This window comes from Pan paniscus, chromosome 17, assembly GCF_029289425.2.
Source record: "Pan paniscus chromosome 17, NHGRI_mPanPan1-v2.0_pri, whole genome shotgun sequence".
Lineage (NCBI taxonomy): Eukaryota > Metazoa > Chordata > Mammalia > Primates > Hominidae > Pan > Pan paniscus.
Genome location: NC_073266.2, coordinates 64,530,598 through 64,542,219, shown reverse-complemented (window position 1 = coordinate 64,542,219; position 11,622 = coordinate 64,530,598). Strand labels below are relative to the sequence as shown.

At 55.6% G+C, this 11,622-nt stretch overlaps 3 protein-coding genes across 17 annotated transcripts in view; 2 read left to right on the top strand and 1 right to left on the bottom strand.

Annotated features, from left to right (window-relative positions):
- Positions 1–11,622, bottom strand: part of KATNAL2 (katanin catalytic subunit A1 like 2) — a 298,323-nt gene that overhangs the window by 95,374 nt on the left and 191,327 nt on the right. The window lies entirely within an intron of this gene.
- Positions 2,570–4,207, top strand: LOC134729233 (elongin-A3-like). Its single transcript, XM_063597290.1, has one exon. The coding sequence runs from the start codon at positions 2,570–2,572 to the stop codon at positions 4,205–4,207; it is 1,638 nt and encodes a 545-aa protein (XP_063453360.1).
- On the top strand, positions 8,495–10,132 carry LOC129394561 (elongin-A3-like). The gene has a single exon (XM_055102391.1). It carries the CDS (start codon positions 8,495–8,497, stop codon positions 10,130–10,132), a length of 1,638 nt encoding a protein of 545 aa, XP_054958366.1.

The following is an 11,622-nucleotide window of genomic DNA, read 5'->3' as shown; positions in this document are numbered from 1 at the left end:
CTGGCGAGCGCCTGTAATCCCAGCTACTCAGGGGGCTGAGACAGGAGAATCGCTTGAACCCGGGAGGCCGAGTTTGCAGTGAGCCCAGATCCCACCATTGCACTCCAGCCTGGACATCAAAAGCCAAACTCCGTCTCAAATTAAAAACACAAAACCTCAGAAAAGCTTCCCCAGCAAGGGCCAGAGACAACGCCGGTCTCTATTTCTTGACAGCAATTCAAGAGAGAATCTCGGGTGGCTTGCAAAACTCACAAGAGAGCAGAATATCCTCCCCAAGGCAGAGAAGCCACACGCTCTTACTGGAGGTGGAGTAGCCACCGATCACCGTGCAGCCCCTCCCCACTCCCAGCCAGAAACCCCAGCCCCTCGGAACCAAATCCACTGGCAACAACCTTTCTTCCTGGAAAACGTTTCCCCCGCCAAAATGGAAAACAAACATGATACAAGCAAACGCAACTCAAAACACAAACACAAGGAAACAATCCGAGCAAGCTCTAGCCCCTCATAGCTCATCGATGCCCCCACTGGCATGCTACTGAAAACAGCGGCTGCACCCATTAAACTCATTCATTACTGGAGAATGAGACAAACCTTAGCAGATCCCTGCTCCCACAGCGACAATCCCGCTCGAAAACACAGAAAGGAAACAACCCCCGCACAAAATATAAATCTACCCCAGATAGAATTCAGCATCAACCTAAGGATCCTGCTGTAACATAACTACACTGACCCAGGACAGCTCAATTCTCTTCCCACCTGTTTACAAGATAAACCTCATTCAGGGAGCTCTGGAAGCAGCGCCAGTATTGCACTACGATCCTCTTCGTGAGGCAGCTGGAAGTCTGGAAACACAGCAAATTTATTTATTTCTCTACACAACACGGAGGGTAATTCTCAGAAAAGGCTTAACACCCGAATCCCCATTCCCCGATTCTCAGGCTATAACGATTATCTTTCTGGGGAAGAAACACACACACACACACACACACACACACACACACACACACTGAGAGAGAGAGAGAGAAAGTCACGTGAGAATGTAAACATTAAGCGAAATCGCCGCTGACAGCAGAAACAATAGCCGACACCATAGACACTTCAAATGGTTCTGTTTTCCTCATTTGGACTGAAAGGTGAGAGTGGAACTCGGCTGCCCAAACCGTGGCACCAATATCAGCTGCAGGCCAGAGCAAGCCTTTCCGAGGAGATTTTAAACAACCGGTGGGAGCAAGATCCTGAAGCATTTCTTCCAAGATTGGTCACAGGAGATGAAACCTGGCTCTACCGGCAGGATCCTGAAGACCAAGCACGAAGCCATGGCTACCAAGAGGTGGCAGTGCTCCAGTCGAAGCTGCAGAGGAGCAGTCAAGAGCAGAGGTCATGGCAACCGTTGCGGGGGGGGGGGATGCTAGAGGGATTCTGCTGGTTGACTTTCTGCAGGGCCAAACCCTGATCACATCTGCTCGCTAGCAGAGCGTTTTCAGAAAGTTAGCCAAAGCTGGAGCGAAGAAGGTCCCCACCAGAGAGTTCTTCTCCACCACGACAGTGTTCCTGATCATGCCTTTCTTCGAACAAGGGCAGCTGGGCAAGACTTGCCATGGGAAACCGTGAGGCGTCCACCTCACAGTCCTGATTTGGCGCCTGCTGACTTCTCTTTGTTTCCTTGTCTTGGAAAACCTGTAAGGGGCACCCAGTTTTCTTCAGTTAACAATGGAAAAGAGATTGCATGGAAATAGTTAAATTCCCAGGACCCTGGGGGCTTTAGGGATGGGCTAGACGGCGGGGAAAAGACACCGCTTCCAGAAGGGTCTTGATGTTCATGGAGCCGAGGTTGAGGAGTAAAATACGCCTTTTTCCTCTTTCTCCCTTAATCCCACTTTTCTACCAAGGTTTCCAAGTCCCCTCACACAATGTCAATCCCAGGTAAAGAGCTGTCATCCTCTGTTGGTTCCTCTTCCTACGATTCTGTCTTGCGGTGTTGTTATTTTCGCTTTTACTCCCAAGAAGATACTCTCTCTGTCTTTTGGAATCCACAGATGTGGAAGCTGGGAACATGGAGGGCCAACGGTAGAACTCAGTGGGGTGTGTCCAGGCTGCAATTAACCTAATGAACCTGCGGGGCACAGCAGTCCACCAGGCGTGGACCGTCCCGATTGGCTGCATTGGGCTGAAGGAATGAATTCCTATCGGGGCGGGGCAGCCCAGGGGCCCAGGGGGTCAGGGCTTGAGCACTGGGTGGGCCCGGGACTGGCTATATAAGGCCGGGCTCTGGCAGCGGAGCTTCACTCCGCCTTGGACGGCGCACCGCACAGGTCACTCCAGGCTGCGGCTGCACATCCCGAGGAACAGAAGCGGGCCTGCTCAGCTGTCTGCAAGGACCGGCGTTCCGGACCAAGTGGCCCGCTGCTCCGAGGACCCAGCTCGCTCCAGGCTGTGACTCCACATCCCGAGGTCGCTGCCTGGCGACCGGTCAGCGAGGACCGGCCACCCCAGACTGCCTGTGCCGCCGCCCCGAGCTCGGACAGAGCCGCGACCGTGAGGACAGCGACGCCTGCACAGCTCTGGCGAGATGGCGGCAGGGTCCACTACGCTGCCCGCAGTGGAGAAGCTGCAGGTGCGTCTGGCCACTAAGACGGACCCGAAAAAGCTAGAGAAATATTTGCAGAAACTCTCCGCCTTGCCCATGACGGCAGACATCCTGGCGGAGACTGGAATCAGAAAGACGGTGAAGCGCCTGCGGAAGCACCAGCACGTGGGCGACTTTGCCAGAGACTTGGCGGCCCGGTGGAAGAAGCTGGTGCTCGTGGACCGAAACACCGGGCCTGACCCACAGGACCCTGAGGAGAGCGCTTCCCGACAGCGCTTCGGGGAGGCTCTTCAGGACCGGGGAAAGGCCTGGGGCTTCCCAGAAAACGCGACGGCCCCCAGGAGCCCATCTCACAGCCCTGAGCACAGACGGACAGCACGCACAACACCTCCGGGGCAACAGAGACCTCACCCGAGGTCTCCCAGTCGCGAGCCCAGAGCCGAGAGAAAGCGCCCCAGAATGGCCCCAGCTGATTCCGGCCCCCATCGGGACCCTCCAACGCGCACCGCTCCCCTCCCGATGCCCGAGGGCCCTGAGCCCGCTGTGCCCGGGGAGCAACCCGGGAGAGGCCACGCTCACGCCGCTCAGGGTGGGCCTCCGCCGGGTCAAGGCTGCCAGGGCCAACCCCAGGGGGAAGCGGTGGGGAGCCACAGCAAGGGGCACAAACCGTCCCGAGGGGCTTCGGCTCAGAAATCGCCTCCTGTCCAGGAAAGCCAGTCAGAGAGGCTGCAGGCGGCCGGCGCCGATTCCGCCGGGCCGAAAACGGTGCCCAGCCATGTCTTCTCAGAGCTCTGGGACCCCTCAGAGGCCTGGATGCAGGCCAACTACGATCTGCTGTCCGCTTTTGAGGCCATGACCTCCCAGGCAAACCCAGAAGCACTCTCCGCGCCAACGCTCCAGGAGGAAGCTGCTTTCCCTGGACGCAGAGTGAACGCTAAGATGCCGGTGTACTCGGGCTCCAGGCCTGCCTGCCAGCTCCAGGTGCCGACGCTGCGCCAGCAGTGCCTCCGGGTGCCTAGGAACAATCCGGACGCCCTCGGCGACGTGGAAGGGGTCCCCTACTCGGTTCTTGAACCCGTTCTGGAAGGGTGGACGCCCGATCAGCTCTACCGCACAGAGAAAGACAATCCCGCACTCGCTCGAGAGACAGATGAATTATGGAGGATTCATTGTCTCCGGGACTTCAAGGAAGAAAAGCCACGGGAGCACGAGTCTTGGCGGGAGCTGTACCTGCGGCTTCGGGACGCCCGAGAGCAGCGGCTGCGAGTAGTGACCACGAAAATCCGATCCGCACGTGAAAACAAACCCAGCGGCCGACAGACAAAGATGATCTGTTTCAACTCTGTGGCCAAGACGCCTTATGATGCTTCCAGGAGTCAAGAGGAGTCTGCAGGAGCCGCTGACCCCCGAAATGGAGACATCGAGCCAGCCCCCAAGCCCGCAGGAAGCAGCCAGGCTCCCTCCGGACTCGGGGACGGCGACGGCGGCAGCATTAGCGGCGGCAGCAGCAATCAGCACGCGGCGCCCGCGGACAAAACCCGAAAACAGGCTGCCAAGAAAGTGGCCCCGCTGATGGCCAAGGCAATTCGAGACTACAAGGGAAGATTCTCCCGACGATAAACTCAGGACTTGCCTTACACATAAAATCTGGGGGGAGGAGGGCCAATGCAAAGTCAATGCGGGTTGGGGAACGAAACTTCCGACGGACACCAGAACCCTTGGCTTGGTGCAAAGTTCAGCCTCCCAATCCTGCAGGTGTCAAGTGCTGGCCCTGCGATTTTTGCCTCCCACACCCAGCCACTGCCTCCCTGCTTGGAGGACACCTCAGAATTCAGAAGATTTTATGAACGCATTCGGATCAATTCCACTTTGGTGGTTCACTGATCGTCTTTTAAATAACGCCCTAGTTGCAATCACAAATCAGGTACAAGATGTGAGATTCCCTTTCGTCTTTTTTCCTTTCTTTTGAAACCATCCAGTACATAAGGAAGGACTTCTTAGACACAAACTCTCAATCCATCAGTTGACACTGATAACTCCGACTACGCAAAATGATTTCTTGCTGTTGGTGTTTTCTTTTAGAGAAAAGGCCGGGCATGATCCTGTAATCGTCAGCCATCCTCCTCTGGGAGGCCGAGGAAAGCAGATCGCTGCAGCCCAGGAGGTGGAGAACAGGCTGGGCCAAACGGAGAAACCCCGTCTCCACAAAAGATACCAAAATGAGCCCGGCGTGGTGGCACGGCCCCTGTGGTCCCAGCTTCTTAGAGGGCTGAGGTGGCAGGATCGCCTGAGCTGGGCAAGCGGAGGCTGCAGTGACCCTTCCTCATTCCACTGCACTCCAGCCGGGGTGACACAAGCGGAGCACATCTCAAAGAAACCTGCTGTTTATTTGAAGAGAGGAACTCTTGGATTTCATACATAAATGCTAACAACTGTTACGTTCCTTAAGTCAAACTACTTTTACTAAGCACCGCAAAGAATCAATCCCAATCTTTTCACCCAGAACCCCTGTGAAAGAATGGCGACACCTTAATCAGCTTCTTTAGGTTCTCGATCAGGAAGTCTAAACCTGCCAATCAGAGTTTCTAATTACCGTGAGATGACCGGGTTAACTACCCTGAGTTCACCTCCTACGAGCTCCTGCAAGCTTTGGTGAAAGTTTGCATTCTAACTCAGGGCATTTGTTGGCTTCACGTGGGCTGCTAATGACAGGTCCGTGTGCCAGATACGACACACACACATACACACAAAGAAAGACACACGCACACACACGCACGCACGCATAAGCACGCACGCATAAGCAGGCACACGCACGCGCACACACACACACACACCATTAAGTAAACTTGGTTCTTAGGCGTTACCGACAGTGAGGGGTAGAGAGAGAAATAGAAAGACCTAAGCCGCAAGGCAAAACCCAGCAAGGGCAGCAGAAGAGATCAAAGTCCTGTGCCCTTGGCTGTCAGCAGAGTGGGTGCTGGGAAGCTTCTGGAAGCAGGCACCTGAGTGGATGCCGGTGCACGTGAAAAGAGGCCTTCAAGCCTGAAGAGCACGTAAGGAGCCAGAACAGGGTGCCACAGAGATACTACCCTTAAGGAAGGCAGAAAAGCATTCGTTCCGGGGAAGGGGACATAATCCAATCAAGCGACCCTGTGAAACTCAGACATGTCCGGGCACGGTGACTCACGCCTCTATTCCCATCGCTTTGGGAGGTGGAGGCCGGCGGACCCCCTGAGGTGCGGAGTTGCAGACCAGCCTGACCAGCATGAGGAAATCCGGTCTCTTCTAAAAAGACGAAACTCGGTTGGGCTTGCTGGCGAGCGCCTGTAATCCCAGCTACTCAGGGGGCTGAGACAGGAGAATCGCTTGAACCCGGGAGGCCGAGTTTGCAGTGAGCCCAGATCCCACCATTGCGCTCCAGCCTGGACATCAAAAGCCAAACTCCGTCTCAAATTAAAAACACAAAACCTCAGAAAAGCTTCCCCAGCAAGGGCCAGAGACAACGCCGGTCTCTATTTCTTGACAGCAATTCAAGAGAGAATCTCGGGTGGCTTGCAAAACTCACAAGAGAGCAGAATATCCTCCCCAAGGCAGAGAAGCCACACGCTCTTTCTGGAGGTGGAGTAGCCACCGATCACCGTGCAGCTCCTCCCCACTCCCAGCCAGAAACCCCAGCCCCTCGGAACCAAATCCACTGGCAACAACCTTTCTTCCTGGAAAACGCTTCCCCTGCCAAAATGGAAAACAAACATGATACAAGCAAACGCAACTCAAAACACAAACACAAGGAAACAATCCGAGCAAGCTCTAGCCCCTCATAGCTCATCGATGCCCCCACTGGCATGCTACTGAAAACAGCGGCTGCACCCATTAAACTCATTCATTACTGGAGAACGAGACAAACCTTAGCAGATCCCTGCTCCCACAGCGACAATCCCGCTCGAAAACACAGAAAGGAAACAACCCCCGCACAAAATATAAATCTACCCCAGATAGAATTCAGCATCAACCTAAGGATCCTGCTGTAACATTACCACACTGACCCAGGACAGCTCAATTCTCTTCCCACCTGTTTACAAGATAAACCTCATTCAGGGAGCTCTGGAAGCATCGCCAGTATTGCACTACGATCCTCTTCGTGAGGCAGCTGGAAGTCTGGAAACACAGCAAATTTATTTATTTCTCTACACAACACGGAGGGTAATTCTCAGAAAAGGCTTAACACCCGAATCCCCATTCCCCGATTCTCAGGCTATAACGATTATCTGTCTGCGGAAGAAACACACACACACACACACACACACACACACACACACACACACACACACACACACATTGAGAGAGAGAGAGAGAGAAAGTCACGTGAGAATGTAAACATTAAGCGAAATCGCCGCTGACAGCAGAAACAATAGCCGACACCATAGACACTTCAAATGGTTCTGTTTTCCTCATTTGGACTGACAGGTGAGAGTGGAACTCGGCTGCCCAAACCGTGGCACCAATATCAGCTGCAGGCCAGAGCAAGCCTTTCCGAGGAGATTTTAAACAACCGGTGGGAGCAAGATCCTGAAGCATTTCTTCCAAGATTGGTCACAGGAGATGAAACCTGGCTCTACCGGCAGGATCCTGAAGACCAAGCACGAAGCCATGGCTACCAAGAGGTGGCAGTGCTCCAGTCGAAGCTGCAGAGGAGCAGTCAAGAGCAGAGGTCATGGCAACCGTTGCGGGGGGGGCGGGGGGGGGATGCTAGAGGGATTCTGCTGGTTGACTTTCTGCAGGGCCAAACCCTGATCACATCTGCTCGCTAGCAGAGCGTTTTCAGAAAGTTAGCCAAAGCTGGAGCGAAGAAGGTCCCCACCAGAGAGTTCTTCTCCACCACGACAGTGTTCCTGATCATGCCTTTCTTCGAACAAGGGCAGCTGGGCAAGACTTGCCATGGGAAACCATGAGGCGTCCACCTCACAGTCCTGATTTGGCGCCTGCTGACTTCTCTTTGTTTCCTTGTCTTGGAAAACCTGTAAGGGGCACCCAGTTTTCTTCAGTTAACAATGGAAAAGAGATTGCATGGAAATAGTTAAATTCCCAGGACCCTGGGGGCTTTAGGGATGGGCTAGACGGCGGGGAAAAGACACCGCTTCCAGAAGGGTCTTGATGTTCATGGAGCCGAGGTTGAGGAGTAAAATACGCCTTTTTCCTCTTTCTCCCTTAATCCCACTTTTCTACCAATGTTTCCAAGTCCCCTCACACAACGTCAATCCCAGGTAAAGAGCTGTCATCCTCTGTTGGTTCCTCTTCCTACGATTCTGTCTTGCGGTGTTGTTATTTTCGCTTTTACTCCCAAGAAGATACTCTCTCTGTCTTTTGGAATCCACAGATGTGGAAGCTGGGAACATGGAGGGCCAACGGTAGAACTCAGTGGGGTGTGTCCAGGCTGCAATTAACCTAATGAACCTGCGGGGCACAGCAGTCCACCAGGCGTGGACCGTCCCGATTGGCTGCATTGGGCTGAAGGAATGAATTCCTATCGGGGCGGGGCAGCCCAGGGGCCCAGGGGGTCAGGGCTTGAGCACTGGGTGGGCCCGGGACTGGCTATATAAGGCCGGGCTCTGGCAGCGGAGCTTCACTCCGCCTTGGACGGCGCACCGCACAGGTCACTCCAGGCTGCGGCTGCACATCCCGAGGAACAGAAGCGGGCCTGCTCAGCTGTCTGCAAGGACCGGCGTTCCAGACCAAGTGGCCCGCTGCTCCGAGGACCCAGCTCGCTCCAGGCTGTGACTCCACATCCCGAGGTCGCTGCCTGGCGACCGGTCAGCGAGGACCGGCCACCCCAGACTGCCTGTGCCGCCGCCCCGAGCTCGGACAGAGCCGCGACCGTGAGGACAGCGACGCCTGCACAGCTCTGGCGAGATGGCGGCAGGGTCCACTACGCTGCCCGCAGTGGAGAAGCTGCAGGTGCGTCTGGCCACTAAGACGGACCCGAAAAAGCTAGAGAAATATTTGCAGAAACTCTCCGCCTTGCCCATGACGGCAGACATCCTGGCGGAGACTGGAATCAGAAAGACGGTGAAGCGCCTGCGGAAGCACCAGCACGTGGGCGACTTTGCCAGAGACTTGGCGGCCCGGTGGAAGAAGCTGGTGCTCGTGGACCGAAACACCGGGCCTGACCCACAGGACCCTGAGGAGAGCGCTTCCCGACAGCGCTTCGGGGAGGCTCTTCAGGACCGGGGAAAGGCCTGGGGCTTCCCAGAAAACGCGACGGCCCCCAGGAGCCCATCTCACAGCCCTGAGCACAGACGGACAGCACGCACAACACCTCCGGGGCAACAGAGACCTCACCCGAGGTCTCCCAGTCGCGAGCCCAGAGCCGAGAGAAAGCGCCCCAGAATGGCCCCAGCTGATTCCGGCCCCCATCGGGACCCTCCAACGCGCACCGCTCCCCTCCCGATGCCCGAGGGCCCTGAGCCCGCTGTGCCCGGGGAGCAACCCGGGAGAGGCCACGCTCACGCCGCTCAGGGTGGGCCTCCGCCGGGTCAAGGCTGCCAGGGCCAACCCCAGGGGGAAGCGGTGGGGAGCCACAGCAAGGGGCACAAACCGTCCCGAGGGGCTTCGGCTCAGAAATCGCCTCCTGTCCAGGAAAGCCAGTCAGAGAGGCTGCAGGCGGCCGGCGCCGATTCCGCCGGGCCGAAAACGGTGCCCAGCCATGTCTTCTCAGAGCTCTGGGACCCCTCAGAGGCCTGGATGCAGGCCAACTACGATCTGCTGTCCGCTTTTGAGGCCATGACCTCCCAGGCAAACCCAGAAGCACTCTCCGCGCCAACGCTCCAGGAGGAAGCTGCTTTCCCTGGACGCAGAGTGAACGCTAAGATGCCGGTGTACTCGGGCTCCAGGCCTGCCTGCCAGCTCCAGGTGCCGACGCTGCGCCAGCAGTGCCTCCGGGTGCCTAGGAACAATCCGGACGCCCTCGGCGACGTGGAAGGGGTCCCCTACTCGGTTCTTGAACCCGTTCTGGAAGGGTGGACGCCCGATCAGCTCTACCGCACAGAGAAAGACAATCCCGCACTCGCTCGAGACACAGATGAATTATGGAGGATTCATTGTCTCCGGGACTTCAAGGAAGAAAAGCCACAGGAGCACGAGTCTTGGCGGGAGCTGTACCTGCGGCTTCGGGACGCCCGAGAGCAGCGGCTGCGAGTAGTGACCACGAAAATCCGATCCGCACGTGAAAACAAACCCAGCGGCCGACAGACAAAGATGATCTGTTTCAACTCTGTGGCCAAGACGCCTTATGATGCTTCCAGGAGGCAAGAGGAGTCTGCAGGAGCCGCTGACCCCCGAAATGGAGACATCGAGCCAGCCCCCAAGCCCGCAGGAAGCAGCCAGGCTCCCTCCGGACTCGGGGACGGCGACGGCGGCAGCATTAGCGGCGGCAGCAGCAATCAGCACGCGGCGCCCGCGGACAAAACCCGAAAACAGGCTGCCAAGAAAGTGGCCCCGCTGATGGCCAAGGCAATTCGAGACTACAAGGGAAGATTCTCCCGACGATAAACTCAGGACTTGCCTTACACATAAAATCTGGGGGGAGGAGGGCCAATGCAAAGTCAATGCGGGTTGGGGAACGAAACTTCCGACGGACACCAGAACCCTTGGCTTGGTGCAAAGTTCAGCCTCCCAATCCTGCAGGTGTCAAGTGCTGGCCCTGCGATTTTTGCCTCCCACACCCAGCCACTGCCTCCCTGCTTGGAGGACACCTCAGAATTCAGAAGATTTTATGAACGCATTCGGATCAATTCCACTTTGGTGGTTCACTGATCGTCTTTTAAATAACGCCCTAGTTGCAATCACAAATCAGGTACAAGCTGTGAGATTCCCTTTCGTCTTTTTTCCTTTCTTTTGAAATCATCCAGTACATAAGGAAGGACTTCTTAGACACAAACTCTCAATCCATCAGTTGACACTGATAACTCCGACTACGCAAAATGATTTCTTGCTGTTGGTGTTTTCTTTTAGAGAAAAGGCCGGGCATGATCCTGTAATCGTCAGCCATCCTCCTCTGGGAGGCCGAGGAAAGCAGATCGCTGCAGCCCAGGAGGTGGAGAACAGGCTGGGCCAAACGGAGAAACCCCGTCTCCACAAAAGATACCAAAATGAGCCCGGCGTGGTGGCACGGCCCCTGTGGTCCCAGCTTCTTAGAGGGCTGAGGTGGCAGGATCGCCTGAGCTGGGCAAGCGGAGGCTGCAGTGACCCTTCCTCATTCCACTGCACTCCAGCCGGGGTGACACAAGCGGAGCACATCTCAAAGAAACCTGCTGTTTATTTGAAGAGAGGAACTCTTGGATTTCATACATAAATGCTAACAACTGTTACGTTCCTTAAGTCAAACTACTTTTACTAAGCACCGCAAAGAATCAATCCCAATCTTTTCACCCAGAACCCCTGTGAAAGAATGGCGACACCTTAATCAGCTTCTTTAGGTTCTCGATCAGGAAGTCTAAACCTGCCAATCAGAGTTTCTAATTACTGTGAGATGACCGGGTTAACTACCCTGAGTTCACCTCCTACGAGCTCCTGCAAGCTTTGGTGAAAGTTTGCATTCTAACTCAGGGCATTTGTTGGCTTCACGCGGGCTGCTAATGACAGGTCCGTGTGCCAGATACGACACACACACATACACACAATGAAAGACACAAGCACACACACGCACGCACGCATAAGCACGCACGCGCACACACACACACACACCATTAAGTAAACTTGGTTCTTAGGCGTTACCGACAGTGAGGGGTAGAGAGAGAAATAGAAAGACCTAAGCCGCAAGGCAAAACCCAGCAAGGGCAGCAGAAGAGATCAAAGTCCTGTGCCCTTGGCTGTCAGCAGAGTGGGTGCTGGGAAGCTTCTGGAAGCAGGCACCTGAGTGGATGCCGGTGCACGTGAAAAGAGGCCTTCAAGCCTGAAGAACACGTAAGGAGCCAGAACAGGGTGCCACAGAGATACTACCCTTAAGGAAGACAGAAAAGCATTCGTTCCGGGGAAGGGGA

What these genes read in the sequence shown, in the direction of transcription:
- LOC134729233 (XM_063597290.1), top strand. Translation starts at nt 2,570, where the DNA reads ATGGCGGCAGGGTCCACTACGCTGCCCGCAGTGGAGAAGCTGCAGGTG.
- LOC129394561 (XM_055102391.1), top strand. Translation starts at nt 8,495, where the DNA reads ATGGCGGCAGGGTCCACTACGCTGCCCGCAGTGGAGAAGCTGCAGGTG.